The sequence below is a fragment of the Streptopelia decaocto genome (genome assembly GCF_964273445.1).
Source record: "Streptopelia decaocto genome assembly, chromosome: 1".
Taxonomy (NCBI): domain Eukaryota; kingdom Metazoa; phylum Chordata; class Aves; order Columbiformes; family Columbidae; genus Streptopelia; species Streptopelia decaocto.
Genome location: NC_138663.1, coordinates 189712720 through 189735211, shown reverse-complemented (window position 1 = coordinate 189735211; position 22492 = coordinate 189712720). Strand labels below are relative to the sequence as shown.

The window sequence follows — 22492 nt, the reverse complement described above, 5'->3', positions numbered from 1 at the left end:
ATTTGTAAAAATTCAGAATCCTGAAAAATTAACACTCTGAACAGGAATGAGTGCAAGGGAACATAAAGGAATCTCTTATATCATAAAGAAGGTTTAGCAGAGAGATTCTCAGGCACAGTCACAACCATCCTTGCTCTTCTCGTGTGGTGAATGGAGAGAATTGTGGGTAGATCTCAGCTAGAGATGACATCCAAGTTGGGAGGTTCAAGAAGGTCCCATGATGGGAAACTTGCAAAAATCATCCAAGAAAATTGCATGTTTTACTAGACAGCAGGAAATGTTGCTCAACAAATTGATAACCTACTTTGGTTATGCTTCCATGAGTGTATACATAGTGTGATATCCAGTGAATTATATGAAAATAGTTGGGTGAGAAAAACATTCCACAGTATATTTCATAGAATCATAGAACAGTTTGGGTTGGAAGGGACCTTCAAAGTTCATCCAGTCCAACCCCCCACAATGATCAGGGACATCTTCAACTAGATCAAGTTTCTCAGAGCCCCATCCAGCCTGGCCTTGAATGTCTCCAGGGATGGGGCATCTCCCACCTCTCTGGGCAACCTGTGCCAGTATTTTACCACCCTCATTGCAAAAAAATTCTTCCTCATGTCCAACCTGAATCTCCTCTCCTTTGGTTTAAAACCAGTATCACTTGTCCTGTCTCAACAGGCCCTGCTAAAAAGTCTGTCCCCATCTTTCTTACAAACCCCTTTTAATTACTGAAAGGCATATGAAGGAAAGCAGGATGAACAGCATGAATTATTCAATAATTCTCAATAAAAAACACACAAAAATGGGGGAGCTATCTTATTTTCTAACACTGTAGTGAGAGGTCCATTTCATTCTGCTTTTTCACAGCATCAGTCCCACTCTTTGTGTCACAAAATGAAAACAAAGGCTATGTCACTCTGATGTGAACTCGTTAGAAGCAACAGACACATAATTTGGAAAACTTCCAGTTGCACATTCTCTGTAATATGGGCTTTCAAAATCTGTGAATCCTGATAGCTTACATTAATCTATTATTTTTTCTGTCAAAGTCAAGAAAAACTAAAATATAAATTTAAAATAAATCCCTAAAGTGTTTATAATGTCTTCTTTTATTATTGTGTCTATTGTATTCAACTGTTCTGTGAAGTGTCTGATTAATATCCTGGAAGAAAACAGGATCAGAAAGCAATTTTTGTTATAGTCTAACTGACCTAATTCAAGGATTTCCCATACATTTCACAATCCTGCTAGCTGAACAAAGTTCTCTGTTTAGTTTTATTCCATTTATTCTAGATTTTTTACAAACTGTAACATGAACTACAGACTACATTTTTGAATGTGACTTAACAGGCAAGTGGTGATTTTCTACAGCATGAGATAATTCAGTGATCTGGATAGATACCTTTGACATTCTTCAGCTGCCTAGAAATCTATAATCTTAGGTTAAAGTGGATGTGATACTAGATACACGGTTTTCATCAGTCATCATCTGATTCTGTAAGATTTGATTTCTCTGATACCCATTTCACAGTTTCACTTCTAGTCTACTTCCATATGGAGTTCTGTTTACTGTAGCAAACTGGTTGGACTGGGTCTTTTTCACTCTTCATTTTCTTCCTAACAGATACAACACTAGCACTTGTATTTGCAAGCTCTGAGAAAGCAGATTTTATACATGAATTGGTAAACCAGCATGACATTTTGCAAGGCTGAAAATATCATTTAAACCCCTGAATTCAATCACAGCTGAACTGTCTTATTTATCCATTTTGCTGTACTGAAGTGAAAGTATCAAGAAGTGTTAAAAAATGTAATCTTACCGTTAATAAATACATAGACTGTAGATTCCTTCTTCTTTTTTGCTGGACTTGTTGGGTATTTGCAGCTATAGTTTCCAGTGTCACTTGCTTGAGTTCTGCTCAAGGTCAGACTGCTGCAGGACTGCTTCCCATTCTTTCCACAGGCATATTTAATTACTTTCAGCCTTTTGCTATCCTTACTTAGAGTTTCAGGCAAAGACCATGAATGAACCATTTCCCCCCTGCAAATACAGATAAGGAAGCTGAAACAATTATGTTGGGCTGCAATTATACAGCTCCAGTTCCCAAGCTTTCTTTTTTATTATATCAGGCTATTTCTGGGGTTCTCTTTTATCTTGTTTTCCAAAAACAACAACAGAAACAACAAAGAACTATTAAACAATTGCTATTGAAGTTCACTCCCCTCCCCCACCTCTCCCCACAACATAAGGTTTCATTTCTTCCTAATTTCAGTTACAAAAAAAGAAAGTGTCAGGTGCATGAACTCCCAGCCAATTTATCAGAATCCAACTCAGTTGGTTACCTGCAGGTGAGATTTAAAGTCTGGCCTGCTTGAACAATGTGCTGTATGCCATCTATGCTCAGCTCAGGAACTTTTAATTTTGATCCTGAACTAGATCCTAGAAAAACAAAGGAAAAAAAAAAAAAAAACATTAACAATGGCAAATCATGGTGTTCCAAGTCCACTTGCATTTATTATGTTATACTGGAAGGGGAAAGCAAAGAAAAGAGGATGTTCCCCTTATCACACATACTCTTCCTCTGAGTGAAATCCTGCTGTCCTAACTGAGGACTCACATCATCTTCCATTAGAATTACTCAGGAAAGAAAGTAGAAATGAAAGTTATGCAAGTTTCAGCCAATAACTTTGCTCTCAAATTGTTCACTTAGCATACCAGGAAGAAAGCTCAGGACCTGCGGCTACCCGTCTAGCCAAGGAAGCATAACCTCAAGCACTACTTGCTGCCTTTCCTTAGAAAACACCACCATGGCAGCCCCTTCAATTGGAAGGGTAAAAGTTGGCCACTTCTATAACAAGAGCCACAAATTGACCTCTAAGATACCAAATTGCCACTCAAACAAATTGCTGCAAAGCTGGAACTGTTCTGAAAGGTGTGAAAGGGGATTAAGGATCTTTCCTTCCTGACTGAGGGACACGGCATTGTTACCTATGGTCCCTCACTACCTGCAGACTTTCTACCAGTGAAGTGGTGTCGAAAGGTAATTGGGCAGCTCAACAACAAATTTTGAGAACAAGTTCAAGGAATTCTCCAGATCAGATTTGCTGCTTATTGAAAAAGCAAGCATGCTAACATTACTCTGGTCATGGCCAGATCATTATGGTATGGGTGAAGCCCTGGGTGTCAGTATAACATGAGGTAGCTTAGGACACTTGAAAACAGCCAGACAGAAGGCAATTTTTAGGAAGTCAATGAAAAAGCCCCATGGTCAGAAGACTAAAGGAACACAGGACCTTCCATCACATCAGGCCAGCAAGTTCTGGAAAGGCATCTTTGCCCCATAATGGGCTATGGCCACAAAAGCTTTCATGGCAAACAGACAGAAATGCCTGTCTTAAAGCTTTAAGAAACAGTCATCCATCTCGTTGCCCTTGCAGTGGCAGCAAATGTTTCGTGAGCTAGGAACATAACAAGCAAATATTTTGAAACAGTGTAATTTGAAAACCAGTTTAAGTCTAAATCTGGACCTGAGGGAAATTTGTGAAGATTTCAGTGCTGTGAGAGAGGAGCATAGAGTACTCCGGATCACTTTATTCCAAGACAAAGCATTTCTTTCTCAACTTAAGAGAGTAGAAGCATCATGTATACAAGGATAATATGGATTTTCCACAAGAACACAGCGAAGTATACTTTCAGTTTAGCTATTTTAAGCATTTTGAAGAGGTCCCTGCCACAGCCAAATATGAACATCTGTATGCACCAACAGTAGAAATATGTGAACCTTATTTAGCTGCTATGGATCAACCACTAGAAAGGCCTCCCTCTTTCATTGACTATAGAAGGAACTGTTGGACATCAACTCTGGCTGAGATTGGCAACTAAATTTTGACTGTATAAACTCTCCAAAGTCAATAGCTGCTCCAAATTCAGCAGCTTTCACCCAGTAGAAGATGTAAGCACAAATTAGAGGCTGAACGGCAAAAGCTTTGTTCCGAGATGTGGACTTGAACTCCTTCAGTCTGAGAAAGGCCTAGAACCCAAGTCTTCACTTTTGGAGAGAGATGCTACAAGTACAAATACTTTGTACAAGAGGCAAAGGTGCACTGCCCCCATCTGCTGGTTTTGCGAGTCTTTTCTGAGGAGCCAGCTGTACTCCATTTGTCAGTATTTCCTACTAATTCCTTATAACATCAGTGGCGACAAGAGATCTGTATCAGCTTCCAAGACTACATAGCACAATCCATGAGAAGAAGCAAATAGCTGATTAGATTTTCAAAACTGTTTGCTAGATGCCTTCAGGAACCTGTTTCCCTTCTTTAACAATATAGGAAATGTACAGTGTAACTTTTAACTAATCTTTGGCATCTAAATTAGTTACATTGATCTACATTTTTCTTTTTAGCCCTGTATATCTCATTTAAGCTGTGGCTCCAGCAGTTTTCTTGTGTATACCAACATCCATCCCTACTCAAAAGAAGGTTTAAAGGGTACACATAAGCATAGACATAAATTATTATATAATAACTCATCTAAACAGGCTTCAAGCAAGGGCATAACAAGTTTTCAGAATAAAGAGGTCCTCTGAACTACACTGCACATATTACCAGAAATTTGAATGGTAATACTGTACAAATATACAGACTTCCTCTGCGATTTGTCTAGACAATCATGCTTCTAACTAGAAACAAATATATTCTGTCAGCTGTTAAGAGGGGAGGAAAAAAAAGATGCAGCAAATCTTTGAAGGAACAACTTGTTATGCAATGTCTTGCAAACATACATTTTTCTCACCTACTGTTTAAGGATCTGAACTCTGAAATGCTGGGTCTGCCAAATAGCACACTGTACTTTTATGGGATAGTCCCCCATAGATGCTTACGGTCTATGAGTCTACTCATTTGCAGTTCTGAAAGAATGTTCCTGAAGCTAAACACTGAGAAACTGAGACCAGGGAGCTTCTGTGAAAAGCAACCCAAGCACTTTGTTGAGCGGGTTTGTCAACATCCTCCAATGAAACAATCTGACATTTTAATGAAACCACTGTGTTCCTGCATTTCATTTGTATTCCTTTTGTCATCCCAGAATTGGAGGCTCACATGCTCTCCCAAGAACGTAGGGTTTATATACAGCTTTATGAATCTTGTTCCTGATTCAGAGGGGAACCTGGCCTCTGAAATGCTCCTTATTTGGGGCTCTAGAAAAGCTGAAAGCACGCAAAGATTTTTACAAACAGGTCAGTATGTATAAAGACCCATTAGTAACAGTCTGTCAGACGAACCTGTTGGAATCAAAGCTTATCTGCTAGAGCCAAGACAAGTAGGTTCCTTTAAGTGTAAAACTGACTGAAAGGTGGAAAATCCAGGTGAGTGACAGGTGCTGAGAACAAGGCAGGTCTGCAGTGCCTGATCACGACTGAGGTGCTGAGTGCGTGCCTTTGCTCAGCACCAGCACCCACAGCAGCACCGGCACCAGCCCCCTGCTCAGTAGCAGCACCAGCCATGCAGCACCGTGCTGCCACCTGACCCATGCTGAGACCAGGAAACCAGCCCTAGGAGTGTGGGCTGAGGTTGTTTTCAGAGTGTACCAAAGGGGAAGCACAAGAAAACATTAGAAATCTTGCAAACTTTTCTCTTGATAACTCTACGGTGATATAAGCAAAGATATAAGCACATCTGCATGAAACTCTCAATGCATCCTGGAAGCCTGTATCTCAGAAGATCTGACTCAGAGTTATTAAAACAAACCAAACAAACAAGAACAAAACAAAACAAAACAAAAACAAACAAAACAAAACAAAACACAAACAAAACCACCAAATCTTTTCACCCCACCCTGCAGGCAAAAAAGAAACCCAGATAGACTGGATACAAATTGAAGCTTTTGCCCTTTTAATCTTATTACATATACCTAAAAGACACTGCAGTATTTGTAAATATTTTGGGTGGGATCTTAAGGTGTGCTTAGTGTTTGTCTAACTTTGCTCCCATTAATATAAGATAAAGTTTCTTCATTGACCTCAAGTACATTTTAGACACTTTAGACACAGTAATATATCATGTTAATATTCAAGACCTAATGTCAGTGTATTTGGCATGAAATATCAGATTTGTTATATATTCATTCATTTAGTTTTTCACTGACAAAAAAAAATGAAGTAAAAGATCTTATTTCAAGCCAATATTGTTGCTTTTACAAGTCTGCAAGACAATGCTCTACCAGCAAGAAGCTAAGCCTTGAAGAAAAATAGCTTTATTTCACATCCTATCTATTCATGGGTCATTAGCTTCCTTACTTTTTTAAATTCTTCAAAACTAATGCAGATTACAAATGCAATAGAGTTTGACATGCTTACCAGAAAAGAAAAAGGAAGAAGAATAGCACGGAAATTCCTACTGTCAATATTTAGAAGCAGATTATGTCTTCTATGTACCTTCTCTGGGCATTTTACTTGACACTGTCTTTTCTGAAGGGTCATGGCTCAACAGGACACGTTCACTTATCATTGTGCCTGTCACTAAGCGACCGTCAGCAGCCTACCCTCACACTGACCTACATTGAGGGGTGCAACTTCTTTTCATGTGACAACAAGAGAACTAATTAATCCTGATAACTGAGGAATCTCCTCCCATAAGGAAAGGAGTGAATTTTTTTGGTATATTCTATTTGTTTCTGAAGGCTTATTAGATATATTGGAAAGTCAGTCAACAGGGCTGCTTAATGAATGAGCAAACCTTAATTTAGATCACATAAGTTAACCATTCTGTAAGGGAAGGAGAATATATATATATATATATAAGAAAGTAGAAGGCATAAACCGTAATTTGCAAAGGAAGAGAAGAATAAACATTCTTCAGTTATTTTCTGCCTTGCAAAGAAGGCAATGCTCTTCCTGAACAAAGTAAACAAAAATTTCATAGAATCATAAAGTATCTCAACTTGGAAGAGACCTGTAAGGATCATTGAGTCCAGCTCCCTGCTCCTTACAGGACTAGACACCAATTATAAGTGATTAAAAAAATAAATGAACATGCATATGTTTTTCCAATATGATGTGTTAGTTCAGTTCTACAGACATCTGAGTAACCATGCACACATGATCATTATCTTACACTGATTTTAGCTAAAACTCAATTTCTCTTAAAAGGATAGATGTGCTGAGCTTAAAATTGGGAACAAATTCTGAACTATGATCTCCATTCTGATTTTTTCCAGGTTTTAATTTTAAATTTCTTTTTATACACTGTGAATTTCTGTTACTTTTGACCAAAGAAAGTCAAGCCAAAAGCTAGCCCTAGTTTAAAAAAAATCTGTATTAGAAGTTATTAGAAAATTTTTTGAAGTTAACAGATCTTTTACTTCTAAAGTCTTTTTCCTAAGTCGAGGCTGAGTGGCTCTCTTCCAGCCACTCCAATTATCTTGAACATTTTGACTAACCTTTTTTCACCTGCACAATGAGATGTTAAGGAGAATGATCAGTTTATCTTTGCAATTTCAGTGTATACAAAGAATCTGACCTTCTGGGTTTAAAGTGCCATCTGTGGGCAATAAAGTTATCCATCATGAAGTAATTGTTTCAGTCATTGTTGGATTTGCACATGTTTTAAGGCTTGTTAAACATAACTGATGCTTTGTGGTTTTCACCATCAAATATAATTTTCTCCTGATTCAAACACAAGCAGCAAAAGATGTATTTTGTGAAGGATGCTCCTGAACTGGAAAGAAAGTGCAAGTGATTTCTTAATAGTGTCTTCATCTCTCTGTGCTCCTTAAAATACAGGTCATTCAGTTCAAATGCAGCCCAGGACTTTACTCTTGCTTATGAGCATTTCCTTATGAGTCATCCCACTGAAGGGAACGGAAATACCCACATGTATGCAACTAAGAAGCAACTGCAGAATCTGGCCAAAATGCTCAGGAGTGTGGTAGTACCCGGCCTGTTGACCTTCAGTTCATGTCTACTGAAATGAGCTGACTCCAGTCCGCAATAGCACCTTAGCCAGAACATGAGCACCAGCAAACCTCATATGGGATATAAGTCTTTACTGCATTTTGTAAAGAAACTTGACTTATCAGTAGTTTTCTTTATTTCAGAGCTCTTCCTGACAAGATGTTGCATTACCATATCCTCTAAAAGGACTTCAGAGCATTCCGTAAGTAAAAATAACCCTTTTTTTGATCAAACATTTGCACCTATCCATAGTAATTCCAATTACAGCACTACACCAAATCACTCTATTTTAAAAGAGAGACAGAAAAAGAAATCTGTGGTAAACTCTAAAGAGCCATTTAAAGTTTCAATTTATGTCTGACCATAAGGAGGAATATTGACCAACAGGTCAATATTAATCAACCCTGAGATTCTCATCAGCATCAATACTTGCATTTATAAGACAAGAAAACTTTTAGGCAGAGTGGCTTCAAAATTTGGATGGTGATTAGAAACATTTTTTTTTCCTTCTCAAAGAGTGAATGTCTGGCTTGGTTCTGCCACAGCACCAGAAGAAGAAGGGATTGCCTTGGATAATGAAGCTTTCTATAGTACTTCTGTGACTGCTGGTGGCTGGAAAGAACCACTACTGGAAGAAGACACTCTTCTATCTCCATGGCAGCAATAGCCCCCATCTCATCTGTGTCGCCTGGGTTAATAATGCTCAGGCATGGGCAAAGCAGGCAGCACAGTCTGGTTTTTGAGGTAAAAGCACCATCTCCACCACCTGTACTGAGAAACAACCTCCAGGGAAGACCTACAGTACCAAACCATGAGCCACTCTGAGATTCAAAGCAGTATTTCTGGGTCTTTCAGATGCCATCTAGGTTCGCAGTTCTAAAGGAGACCTCACAGTCCTTCATACATCTAATTTCACACCACTTCTCTGAAACAAATCCAAGCTTCACACCTGAAGTCTGCAGAAAAGAAACTAGGACAGCTGATCTGCGAGAGAGCAAGGAGGTGTGGCTTTGTCCTAAGTTGATGTTCACAATTGCCCAGATGAGCAAGCTCATGATGTGACACAGCAAAATGTAACCACTATCTCTGTTGAAGCAGAACTTTGCAGAGCAATTAATGTTCATGGGGACTTCCACAAGCTAACAGGTGCAGGTCCTTGGACTGCAAGGTGGCTTTGTCCCTATTTGCTGTTGACTCGTGTGCATGCGCTGGTACACAGCCGGCAGAGAGAAACACACTCAGTGCAGAAGAAGCAGCTCAAGCTGTCTCACTCTTCAATGGATCTACCACTCACACGTGCCTCTGCTGTGACTGAAATAATTGGTTTGTCACTTTCAGGTCCAGAAGGGACATTCTGATTATGCAGTCTGGTGTTCTGCAATGCATACCAAATGATTTCTGGATCAAATGCTTAAATCTTATTCATCTCAACTATAATTTGAGAATTTAAAGTACCATTAGGACATAACAGCCACCCAAGAAAATTGATAGGTTAATGGATGAGAAAGCTGGGCTGCTGTGTGATACAACGTCGTAATAGAGTCTGAACAGCATAAGGATTATCACAGTAGATTAGAAGAGTCCTGGACAGACAAATACGCCTTGACCCTGACTCCACACCCTGGAATAAAAAATCAGTCAGCAGGGTAAACGGTTATGTTACTGCCCAAGAAAGGCCTTCATGGGACAGAAAATTGCGTATGTCTATCATATGAGCAAGTTTGTCCTTCCTCTCTCAGTTCTGGGTCTCAGAGCAAGTGATAATTTATTTACAATCTGTGTGGGTTTGCAGTCCCTAGATGTGTGTGCACACTGATACAAGATTGGATGCTATAGAAGCAAAGCATAACATGCAGTAGCTAAAAATGGAGCAAGTACAATTCTGATAGCACTTCATTAACACTTCTGAGCACTACACACTACCATGCCACTATAGTCAATAGCTGCAACTGTAAACAGATATGTATTTCCCAAAGAATTGCCAAATATTTTGCCAGTATTTGCACTAGCTAAGTCAGGCTATACATAGAGAAGCCTGTGATAAAGCCATTGTATTAAATAGCAGGGAGTTTTGTTAATAAAAAAATGTAGATACAGAAATTTAACAAACTTAAATCATGGTTGGTTATTTGAAATCAATCTGGCTTCAGTTATTACCAATTGAAATTGCTACCAATTCCCATCATACCTGGACAGCCAAGGCCATGCAGTTCAATGGGCTGTGCCCATGCAATACGTGCTTGAAAGCACTTACTTCTCAAAACATTGTGTCCTGTCTGCCCTAAAGTCACCAGATGACTTTTGTGCATGAGCACGGGCACTTTACATAATCCAAATTAAAAAAAAAAATTCAAAATTTAACATTCAGAAACCTGACAGTCAAAAATAGTAATAATTTTAAAAAATCTTAGTTACCTCTTTTGTCCATCCAATTTTAATAAGTCTAGAAACTCAGCATCTGAAATGAACACCTTTGCCACCATCTAGCGTGGTGAAGGTGCTCATTTAACTAGCTATATAAGGAGAAAGCAATTACAGAGAAGAAGTAAAACCAGCCATAATTGCAAACCTATTAGTTCCCATTGAGCATATGAAATTGAGAATGGGTATTGAAATGTGCAGTCTAACACCCCCATTATGAACCCTCATAGGATCATCACTTTGGTAAAACAGATCAAGGGAGAAAAACACATACATATATGGTGTGCATTGAGAAAAGCAAGGGAAATATCACAGTTGTTTTCACGTTAGTCTGGTCTTCACCCCAACAGAGCGAATTCTCAGCTCAAATAAAAAGGTCTGCTGAGGCTGTTCTCAGCCAGGAGAGGTTATAGCAGAGCTAGACTGTAGCGACACCTTCACAAACACGTTCATTATAGGTCCGTGTGGCTCTCAGGCCCCTCCACCTCCACATGCCTGTGCTGGCCCCTCTGGGGAGCCCCTGCTCAGACCACTGCAGATGAGAGCTGGTTGTGACTGCATCATCTAGCCACCCAAAAGTGACACCATGAGATCAGCCATAGGTGTTTACCCAGGAGTATGGTTTCACACCTCACACACATGACTAAGCCTATGCTGCATATAGCAGTGTAGGTAGCCCTACCCTAATCACATCCATGAGTCACCAGATCTACTCCATCACTTAATGACACATGTCAGCAATCACTGCACCTCTGCTCCAGTTCCACTATGGCAAATCCCAGCACAAAACCATCCATTACATATTTCTGAGAAAAGTTTATACCATTAACTAGCATAGCAGGGAAGTGTTGATATGGTGTAAAGAGAAAGCAAGCACATTAAAAACAGGCACAAAAATAATTTAGAATTCCTATATGGAGGAATTTTCCTGAGCAGATTAAATTTCTTTATCAACTTGATAATTCAGATTTGCTGCAGATTCCCTGGCAGGACAAATTAAACAATATAATAGGATTGAATTGGAAGATTATTTCATATACATAGACAAACTGCCTACTTGGTAGTAACCTGCCAGCTCAGACAGCAACGCAGACTTGTCAAATTCATCTGAGGGTGTTCATTAAGCTGTGGACACCAAAATAAATAAGGAAATATATACATATATATATATAAAAGTAAAGAAAGTTGCAGGTTTTCTACTTTGCTGAAGGCTGCCAGCTATTATTTCAGATGCTGCATCATTATGGCTGAACTGTCCTGTAATGCTCCAAGGCAAAAAAGAAAAAAAAAGACAAAGTCACAAACTGACTTTCCATCCACCCTACTTAAACCTATAAAACAGAGCTATAAGCAATGGTCCTAGGTTCAAAACAAGAGAAAATAACTAATGTGATACAACAACTTAAACTAGAGAGGTGAGAAGAGCCAGAATGGTCTGCACAGAGGATTCCCTTGCAATGGCCCAAGAGGCTAAACACATTCTGCAGTCAAGTGGCATCTAAACAACCATGTTTACAGTAGGTGCACATGCAGAAGGCTTTTGGCAAGCTTTCCTATGGCTCAGTTTATGTTGGGAAATTATAATCATTAGTGCTTATAAAACAGATTAGGATGAATGTTAATTACAGTACTGCATAAGGCAAAGGTGGGTTTTCACCTCAAATGCTGCCAGCACATCAGAAGAAAATTCTCTGCATTATGCAATATAATGCAATTTAATCCCACTATGTTATATCTATTTGCCATAAATGTAGACAGCACCTAATCTTTGGTGGACACTAATTTTAGTTTCTTTCACCCTCAATCCCACGGTTTCTTAGTAAATAATAGTAGATTTTAGATCATACTACAAAAAAAATTTCCTCTCTGGAGAATTTTATCAGATAACTGCTTCCTGCAAGGTTCCTTGAACCTCCCCTGAAGATCAGATGTTGGACACTGCCGGACACATGACACAGAGCTAAACAGAGCCCTTATCCAATTCAGGATGGCAACTCTCACACTTCTGTTAACATTAGCCCACAGTCATCCCGAGGAGAGGTTTTTCCACAGAGGAACGATAATGGGAACAAAAGGGGCAAATTCCTTCACTCTGTGGCAGGGAAGAATCCCACAGGAAGGACGCTTAAGTGAACTATGTGAAATTGTGAAATGCCTCTCTTCAAACGCCCTCACACTCATCTCTCGCCGCTCCCCACGCACTAAGCAGGGGGTCTTGTTCCCAGAGCACGGGCTTCCCAAAGGAACTTCTGAGGAGCAGAGACATCTGTTCAGGGGTCCCTGGCTCTGCGAGAGCCACTGTGCCCTATCCGCTCTGCCCCCGCTTCCGGGCACGGCACGGAAATAATGTCACTGCATTGCCACAGCATCTTCAACCCACTGGAGTCCTAGAAACAGCTTCCTTCTATTTCTCCATCCATCAGCTGCTTTCATGGCAAAAAGCACCTTGTTTCAAGGCTGTAGCTCCAAACAAGGGAATGTGACTTAAAAGGGATGCATTTAGGAGTGCTTAGTGCCACGTATCAGTGAATGTTGGAAGAGTAGCCCCCAACATCTAGAAAAGTATTGGAACCATGCAAACAGCAGTCAGTGTCAATTCCACCATGCTGGATTGTGCTCTGTCTGAATGTGTTACAGGGATGACTTCACATTGTGGATATGGATGAATTGATTTTCTTACTGAAAATCAACTGGGATTTGATGGAAAAACAACAGAGTGTAAAATTGGGTCATCATAAACGTGAACCTTTTGTCCCTCCATTAACAGAAACAAAAAAAAGTCTGGGAGAGATGATGAATAAATCACTTAACCGTTTCTACTAGCATCTATAATGGTCTTGAACAACACAGATGCATCACAAACAAAAACATCCTACTCTTTATCTTCAGGCCAGCACATTTCCAGCTGCCCTACCATGAAAAAAAAAAGAAACAAACAAACAAAAACACCCCAAAACAATCCCAACACCAACAAACAAGACTTCACGCAGAAGAAACAGTCAGCCACACTCCCAGTCCAAGTTTCTCCATATATCTCAATCGCTCAAGACTTAAGTTTCAGACAGAAACTTGGCTTTGGAGAGAGCTCCAATGCCTGTATTTTCAGCTTTCAAACTGCTGCTTGCAGCACATCTAACTTTTTCTTTTAACCACCAGGATTTATGCTGTGCTGACCTCCAGCTGTGGGGGAATGAAACTGAACTTCTGTATCTTGATAGAAGAAAACTGTGTGGGCACCTTTCTGACAATCACTAGACTAATTTTAGGATGAGAAATTCTCACACGGTGGTTCAAGTAATTTGGCCATTCCTAGCTGGGACTGCTTGGGAAATGCTGTTTCTCAGTTCCGGGAATATATGTAGTAAGGATGCATCACAAGGGCAGAAAGAAAAGAGCCTGGTGCAGTCCATGGGTGGAATTCATACTCAAATAGGCACAGAAACATTTCCGCACATTCTTACAAATATTGATGAGGGAAAAGAAGATAATTCTGGGAGGAAAATGAGATCCAAAGATAAAGCATGTCTGTGGATGGAGCAGTTGGCTTCTTGAAGGTCTCACGCCAATAGGAGAGACTTGTCTCCACAAGCAGAGGTGGCTGTGGTAGCTGGGCATCCTACACTTCATGGCAAAGCTCCTCTTCCAGCATCGATGCTTTCCACTCCCTGCAGGGCTGCAGCAGGAGTTCCCAACCCCTAACTTTGGGGGATTCAAAGGGACAATTTGGCTGATAAAGCTTCACCACAGCCCCACTGGACACAAACTTCTGAAACACCAAACCTTAACCCTCATCTGCTGAACTTCTTCCTTTCCCAATCTCAGTCGGACGTGAAAAGTAGCAACTTGATAAACATTGTGCTTGAAGTTTCCAAACCACATTAAAGTGTAAGGACTCAGCAACTGTCCTGCAAATCTGGAGCATTTCCTTTTCTCCTATACACCCACACAGTGTGAAGGGCTACTCTTTTCAGTCTTCGAAGCATCTCACAAAAAATAGGCTCAATTTGTTTGTTGCTGTTCACACATTTAAAAAAAAAAAAAAATCACCATCAAAGGAATCCTCAAATCTCCTGAAAAACAATTTGTTAGGGTTTTAATGTATTTGGTGCTTCTGGATATAAAGATATTTATTACGTACAGGCCAAGTCCTGATTTCCTCACACATGAACCATGCATCTCAAGGATGCTAGCTGAGACCAAAGGAATTGCTCCAGATTTAGACCAGCTCTCAGTGAGTGAGATCCATCTTTGTGTAGGGCATATGAGTGGAACAACTGTCTGGTAAAACACTGTTAACTGATGTAAGTGATTTTCTTTAGCAATGCCAGAAACTTTGGTATTTAAACCCCATATACATTTTTTTAAAGCCTGTATTATATGGTGGAGTCTAATTGTTCTACCTTGTATGAATGTTGTCTGGAATTTTTAAAATAGCCCTTTTTCCATGAAGATCCATAAAATGCAGTAAACACATTTTTTCTAGAGTCTGTTAAGATCTCGAGCCCTAATTGCAAATTATACAGCTGTAGCTGTGTGTTGGTGCAGCTGTTTCAGCTGAGTACTCAAACAAAACCGAAACATTAACGTATGAACTTCTATCTAAATAGCGCTTTCAGAGAAGTCATGTTAGTTATTGTAAGAAATTAACCTCAGCACTGATTAGATTTGACCTGTAATTCCTTTCTTCATTTTTTCCAGCTGACCATGAAATTGAAAAGTCCATCATTCCCTGTGGATTTTTATTATCTAGTTCTAACTGGAATAACTGAGATTTGTATGGCACTATTCACAGATAAGGTTGTAATAGAGTCCATTTACCTTGTAGCTGCTAATTGTGAGGTATTGCTTCTGTGTGGACAGCTGGAAATAAAGCCAAATCATCTGTCTATGTTTCTGGAATTGTGACCACGTAGTCCTTGATCCAAGCTGTGGAATCTGATCTTTTCAGGGTTTAAAGCCAGTCCTTCACATTCCCAAATGCTATCAATTAAAATTATTATCACACAAAGGAGATCAAACCTGAATGAGGCACCAACATTTTCATATTGATCATTATGTATATTGTCTTCAGCACAAATGTATGTAATATAATTTGTGGAGTAAATATACACAAACTATAAATGGAACATGCACAAGTACTATGCAAAAGACAGACAAAAATCTTGTTCTTTCCCACAATAGCCAAAATATGCATGTGCACAGAAATACAAGAGGGCTGAAGTGTCCAACATTTACATGTTAAAGAAACATAATTTCTTTAATCTCATTTTTCAAATGGGAACTCTTATGGCTTGTATCTTGCATGTTGCTTTGGGGAAATTTAAATTATTAAATAGACACAGACAAGCTAAACGACCTCCTCCTGTCCCTTCCTTTTGAAGCTCTCTGTAGTAACTCCTGAGCCAGTGACTATTTCTGTGAATCTCCTCCAGTACCTGTCAGTAAATGGAAGCTCAACAGACACCCGCAGAGACTGAATTACAAGATTGGACCACACAGCAGTGATGAATCTAGTTTCATCAAGAACACTTGAAATAGGAATTGCTGGACAGCCTGAGTAAGAGTTTCAGTTAAACAGGCAGTGAAGGAGGGTGGAAAGGGAAGAAAAGCATAGGGAGGTGCATGGTACAAAACATCCCACCACTTCACCAATAACTTTGAAATGCTCTGTGCAAATGCAAGTACTGAGAGTTTTACCACCGACACAGAAGAGATCAACCTATATGGGATGTCCAAACAAAGCAAGGATGATTTTCTAAAAATAATAATAATAATAAAAAAATAGTTTTAAAAAAAGTCTAAATTCTGAGTTGGACCACAACCTCTTGTACAAAACCGGTTGTAAAACTACTTGGTCAAACTACAGAGTAGCATCTTTGCAGTGCCTACCGCACCTGAGCCAACCCTGGGATGTACATCCCCGCAGCCCAAAACCCAGAGCACTAGGTTTTCCTCTAAACAAGCCAAGTTTTTCCCATTGGAATTGGTCTAGGGTGCACATGTCCCTGACAGTCGCTGGAACAGGAAGGTGAACCAGGGTGTCTCACAGGCCCTCTCGCTCACAGAATCCACCTTCTCCCTGGGCAGTGAGTTTGTCATGATTTGCACAATGGAAAACCTTTCCAAACGGAAAGAGGAAGCCAGTCCCCCAGTATAGCTGGCCACTACAGGAGCCCATGTGGGAGCTGAACGCCGAAGTTCAAGCTGAAGCTGTGAAGGAAGCCTGGCAAAGATTTGAACCCACATTTCCTGTGTCCAGGGAGAGTGTCCCGTTCCTCTGCCTATTTCATCGTGGGCAAAAGAACCTCCTTGGCAGAGACAAATAATCTGAGGAAGTTAGCACTTTCTCGGAGAAAAGAAAGGGAAAAAAAAAAAAAACAAAACCAAAAACAAAAACCACAACAAACTATGTATCTATATCAAAGGACTAAAGCAGCACTTCCCGAGCAGGAAAACGTCTCGTCCGAGCGGTCCCGCCAGCTCCCCTCCCGGCCACCCGCGGGACGCGGCCGGCAGCACGGGCATCGCCCGGGGGTCGCCCGGGGAGCGCCACGCCGGAGCTGTTCCCGCGGGCACAGCAGGCACCGCGCCACGCCGAGGTTGTTCCCGGGGGCACGGCGGCACCGCGCCACACCGGGGCCGTTCCCGGGGTCTCACCAGGCACCACACCGCGCCAGGGCCATTCCCGTGGGCACGGCGGCACCGTGCCGTGGCTGTTCCCGCGGGCACACCGGACACCGCACCACGCCGGGGCCGTTCCCGCGGACTCAGCAGTGCGGAGCAGCCCGAGCCCTTGGCCACTTGGGCAGCGGGCCACTTGGCCCGTGGCGGGTCGGCTGACCGCACTGCTGACCGCAAAAACGCCGCGCTGCGCGGCCACTGGCCTTGGCGTGAACCCTGGGGAGAGCTCGGGGTTTTTGTTGCCCACTAGGAGTTAGCTCTGGCTCCCAGACGGCCGCCGGGACCGATGATGCTGCGCGGAAGCTGCCCGCGCCCCGAGGAGCACCTGGGAGCCCCGTGCAGGACACGGGGAGCCCGGGCACGGAAGGGCTCCGGGATCCCCGATCCGCACCGGCGAGCAGACCCACAGGTCTGTGGCCCTGCGGTGCGATGAACTCACCGACGCGAGACCAGACCGCATACGACCCCATGCGCCCCTGCTCACAGGTGACCAGCAACCCAATGGTGGGACGCGCTGCCCACCACAGCACTCCAGCACAGGAGGGCCAGCTCTTCTCTCAAAGTAAAATGAAACTCGATTAAGAAAAGTTAATCTGCACTGATCCACTCCGGCACAAGCACCGGCAGGCACCGAAGAGGAGCTCCATTCCTCTCTCCAGAGAGACCCACGCCTGGAACCCACGCGGCCAACCCCACAGGCAGTCCCGACTGATGCTCCGCCGTCCCGGGCAGGAGGCAGCAAGACCTGGATTTTTGCGAAGGAAACGGGCACCTTTTCCACTTCAATGACAGAACTGTGAGAGGCTGAACCCACATGGAAACAAAGTGGGGAGAAGAAAAGCCTGCCCTGGAGCTAAAACATGCCTTCTTTCCGTGATGCACCGGTTCGGACCTCTCCCGGAACAGCTGTCCCCCGTGCCCAGGAGAGGGTCGGCTCCCCGCCGGCACCGCCGCCTTGCCCAGAGGAAAGGAGGCACGGCAGCTCCGCACTCCCGCCAGCTGCCGGGGCTCTGCTCTCGGGCGCTACCGGGGCACACCGCCGGGGATCCGCAGACTACCGACCGCTCGGGACGCGGCGTTTCGCGACTCTGAAAAGCGGGGTCGCTTCTCCCGGTCCTGCCCATAGGAGAAGGGCGGAGAGGAGGCAGGTGCCCGCCAGCTCCAGCCAGCAAGCCGGATGCAACAGGGCCAGTCAGGGGCACAGGAGGCGCCGCCGAGAAGGCACATCGCTGGGGGCACGTCGCGGAGACCCCGGCGCAGAGCGGGGGCTGGATGGGCCAGCGGGTCCCGGCGGACCCTTACCTGCGAGCAGGAGGGCGGCTCCCAGCAGCACGGTCCCTGAGAGGAGCTGGCGGGGCATGGTCCTGCCCGCGGGAGCGCAGGGCTCTTCCCCTGCCGACGGCAGTGAGGCAGAGGCGCCGGCTGGGCTCCGACGGGCTCTCCTCGGTCTCAGACTCCTCCTGCGGTGGCTGAGATAACGGCGTAGCGCGGTGCGGGATCCACATCCAGCAGCCCCTAAGCCCTCCCCTACCCGGCCCGGCCCGCGGAAAGGGAGTGTCCGCTGCGAGCCGCCCTGCCAGCTTCACCTCTCGCGGACATCAATTACCAGCCAGCCCCAGCGCCGCTGATTTATAACTTCTTCATCCCTCACCGCGAACCCCTCCGCCCCCACGGCCCACATCCTCCTCCGGGAGCACGCCCTCCCCGAGACGCGTCCCCCGCCCGCTCGCCGGTGGGCACAGCGTTGCTTCCCCGCACGTCTCCCGGTCCCCGCGGAGCCCCGCCGTGCCGTCCCGCCGTAGCCCGACGCTGAGGAGTTTCCAGCCACCGGGGGCGCAGAGCTGCAGGGGCGGGTGGCGGGGTTCGCCGCATGCCGCCGGGCTCCGCCAGGGAAGGCGCGCACCGGACTCGCGAGTCCCGGACCAAAGGCTGAGCGCAGACTCCCTCTCCTGCTCTACAAGAAGACCCCGCCAGAGTCGCGTCTTGTCGGCTGCTCCTGGTCCGTGGGTCAGGCCAGGCCGGTGCCGTGCAGCCTTTCCCTGGCTGCCAGGCACGATGCTCAGAGCGTCCCAAAACGCTGCCTGTTCCCCGGGGCTGCTCTCCTCGCCTTCCCTGGGGAGGGGACTGGGGGGCAGCCTGCTCTATGCGGGGTCTGACCCAGACCAGCATGGGTCCCCTGCCAGCATCACTGAGTGGTCAGAGGAGGGAAGCCAGAGAACAGCAGCATTGGCTAAGAATGCTCCAGGAGTTTGCCCTGCCAGTGCTGCTACTGGCCTTCACTGACCCTCTGACATCCCGGACTATCCTAGAAATATATTTCTTCTCTCTATACACTTACCTCATGTTTTCCATACATGTTTTATTTTGTGAAAGACCAGAACAGAGCCCATGACAGCAAAACTCAAGCCCCCGGTTTTCACATGTGTAGACAGAGAAGGGCTATTGGGTGAGTCAGGTCTTTGGTTTGACCCAGTATGGCACTTTCTATATTTTTATGCTATGAAATAAGTTGTGAGGGTGTCTGCATAGGGCAGGTAAATGTGATCACCCCCATTTAACAGAGAAGGAAATGGAGGCAGATAGAGAGGTTAGGCAGCTAGTCCAAGGTCATAGGAAGCTGGTGACAAGAGACAGAAATAGAACTTAGATCTCCTGTGTCCCACCAGACCATCCTGTGCAAGAAAAAAGATGAGAAGTTGGTGTTGATTTTAACTTGAGAACTGTTTAACTTTCAAGTTTAAAGTCTGTGAGAATATTTCCTGCATGCTTCTGTCTGACTTCTATTCATAATTGGCACCCTAAGCTAAGAATTTAAGCCTGCATTTTCCAATCTTCCTGCCTCCAGCTGAGACCTTGAAAATAAAACAGTTATGGATACCTTCCGTCTCATCTGCTCACACCATGGGGAGAAGAACCCAGAGATTTCTTTCCCGAAGAGGGATGACTCATAAGAAATCATCTCCTCCACTGAAGAGGACAGCAGCTGGGAAAACAGTCAGCCAGTGAGGACAAACCAACCAGAACTAGTACACTGGGCATCTTGACAGCTCAGGCTTCCTAGGAACAAGGGCTCCCTGTGGAAGGAGCTCAGGGAACTGCATACCTCTACCTTTGACCTACCCAGTGCTGAGTATGTGCTGAGTCTGATACAATGCAGGTCTCATCACAAGCTCAGCAGCCATACCACACTAATTCCTCTCTACCCTCCTCACACCCCCTACATCATAGCTGCATTCAGTCATGGCCTTCCAAAGACCATAGCACTTTGGAAAGATATACCTCCTTCCTTCTCCAATGGATGTCATCAGCTTCTGATCCACCCAAGGAGGTGAGGGCCAGAGGGGGCAAAACAGAAGATCTACTCATAACCATTCATCACTCTTCATAGATTAAAACAAGGGAGAGATGTGGAGCCTGCATGAAGACTGAAAAGACCCCAGTAGTGAGAAAGGGAGATGAAAGAGGCAACAGATATTCCCATAAAGCAGAATGTTGGTACAGTGGGAAGTCTGTGCCTGGAACTTGATGAAAGACATCTCTAAACACATAGACTGAAGCATCTGGAACAGGTGGACAGAGCGTGTGTGAAGAGGGCTGTGTGGAACCTATTCATCTTATATTTTGTGTACTACCATGTAACTGGCAACACCTAGTAGGGTAAGAACTTGTTTTGAAGAGCATCTCAAGTACTATGGCCATACAAACACTACAGAGTTGGTCATGGACTTGTCCCAGGTAAATGTCCATCCTGCAGGCAATACGATTGCTTCATACCAGAATCTTAGGCATTGGCCTGCATAGTGTGTGGCATATATGAGGACATTTTTTTTACCTTGGAAGTTTCAGGGACTGTTGTTATGTTCTCTTCAGCTGTAAAATGTGGGACATTTCCTTTCTCTAGCATTTGTTAAAAAGACTATTAAGTATTAGAAGGGAAATCAGCCAAATTTAGCAACTGAGAGTAAGCCCTCTTTGAAATTTATCAGGCAAACATCTTTTCTGCAAGGCTGAGCATCTGCTTGATCTCCAGCACTAGAGTAGCTGTGAAAAAGAGAGAAGGAAGAGTCTTCACAGTAGACAACATCAGTTTTTAGTGTTCACTTACAGCCCAGTGGTACCATATATTGATAAATTTTACCCTGCTCTAGAGGAAGAGAGCTCCTGCCAAGCCTTTTGCTTGAACAACTCATACATTTGACACTAAGATCATCAAATTGTCAGGCAGCAAAATCATGAACTCTCCAATATGCTTCCATTACTCTTCCCTGGCCAACAAGACTCATTGGGACAACATAGAAAATGAGCTATAGGAAATCTGATTGAAAATATGAGTAATTGGGGCATTCAGTTGGAAAGGGTGAATCCAGCTCCTGGCTCTGCCTTGAACAACAGACTACCATGCTGCAAAGAAGCACAGACATCACCCCGAGCACAGAGGACCTTTCATAGCTGAAAACTTAATCAGGGCATTGTCTCTTGTCCACTCTCTGTCAGTCTTTCTGACCCTTGCATGTCTGGCATTGAGAGTTAGGTGGGGTGGAGGATCCTCTCACCCGGATATGACTTAGTCAGGTTGCAAGGAGACATCCTGGCATTTTGGATTCTACTCCCCATTGGTATTAGGACACTTGGAACATCCTGAGTTGAGGCTTTAGCCAAGTCTCCTGGCAGGAATCACTTGGACAGTTCCTGTGGATCTGGCAAAAATAAAGAGCCTGGAAAGTCCCATTCACACCAGTAGCTGATACCTTCCCAAACTGACTTGACTCTTTCCAGTCATGGAAGATACTTCTTATTTTCACTGGTGCTCAAAATATCTTCTTATGGCACTGGTTCCTATGTTCAGAGCATTACACAAAAGACTACCACCAGCACCTGCATGACAGATGCCTGACTGTGGAAGTATACCCCTCTACTCACAGCAGAGAGGTATTCACCTCACAGGAACAGACTTTGAGATGGTCCCAAGCCCCAGCTGTTGGGAGAGAAGGAAAGATGTCAAAGCAGAGTAGATTGCATCTCACTCTGCAGGACTTTCTGCAGAATCTGCATCTGCCAAATGACTTGTTTTATAAGAGAACTGGGTACTCCCAGGACTGAAAATTTAAGCAAAGCAGCATTTCAGTTGATCACCCAAAAATATTACCATTTTTTTGGAGCCAGGAGGAAAGGATTCAGTGTTCCCTGTCCACCAGTGGGAGCTGCCTCCATTCCCATACTGCCCTGTACCTGAAGTGCAGGAGGGGCTTATAGCTTATTTCTGGGGCTTATAACTCTTTTTGGAGCTCAGTGTAAATCATCCAGGATACAACTTGCCTGCTTTCTATGGAGGACCACTTATAACCTGGGTCATTTCACTGATAGAGCTTGCAGCACACCTTCACAATAGGAGACCCAGTGAACTGTGACAACTGGAAGAATACTGGATGTTTTTGTACTGATGTAGC

At 43.7% G+C, this 22492-nt stretch overlaps 2 protein-coding genes across 3 annotated transcripts in view; one reads left to right on the top strand and one right to left on the bottom strand.

The window, feature by feature from the left end:
• Positions 1 to 18588, bottom strand: part of FLT1 (fms related receptor tyrosine kinase 1) — a 118135-nt gene extending 99547 nt beyond the window's left edge. For both annotated transcript variants that reach the window (XM_082043209.1, XM_082043210.1), the window contains exons 1-3: positions 18348 to 18588; positions 2338 to 2434; positions 1815 to 2035 (exon numbers count right to left, since the gene is read on the bottom strand). In XM_082043209.1, coding sequence (XP_081899335.1) covers positions 1815 to 2035; positions 2338 to 2434; positions 18348 to 18405 — 376 coding nt within the window. In that variant the 5' untranslated portion in view covers positions 18406 to 18588. The remainder of the gene's footprint in view (positions 1 to 1814; positions 2036 to 2337; positions 2435 to 18347) is intronic.
• The window catches only part of POMP (proteasome maturation protein), a 138661-nt gene that overhangs the window by 74796 nt on the left and 41373 nt on the right, over positions 1 to 22492 (top strand). The gene's annotated exons all lie outside the window — the stretch shown is intronic.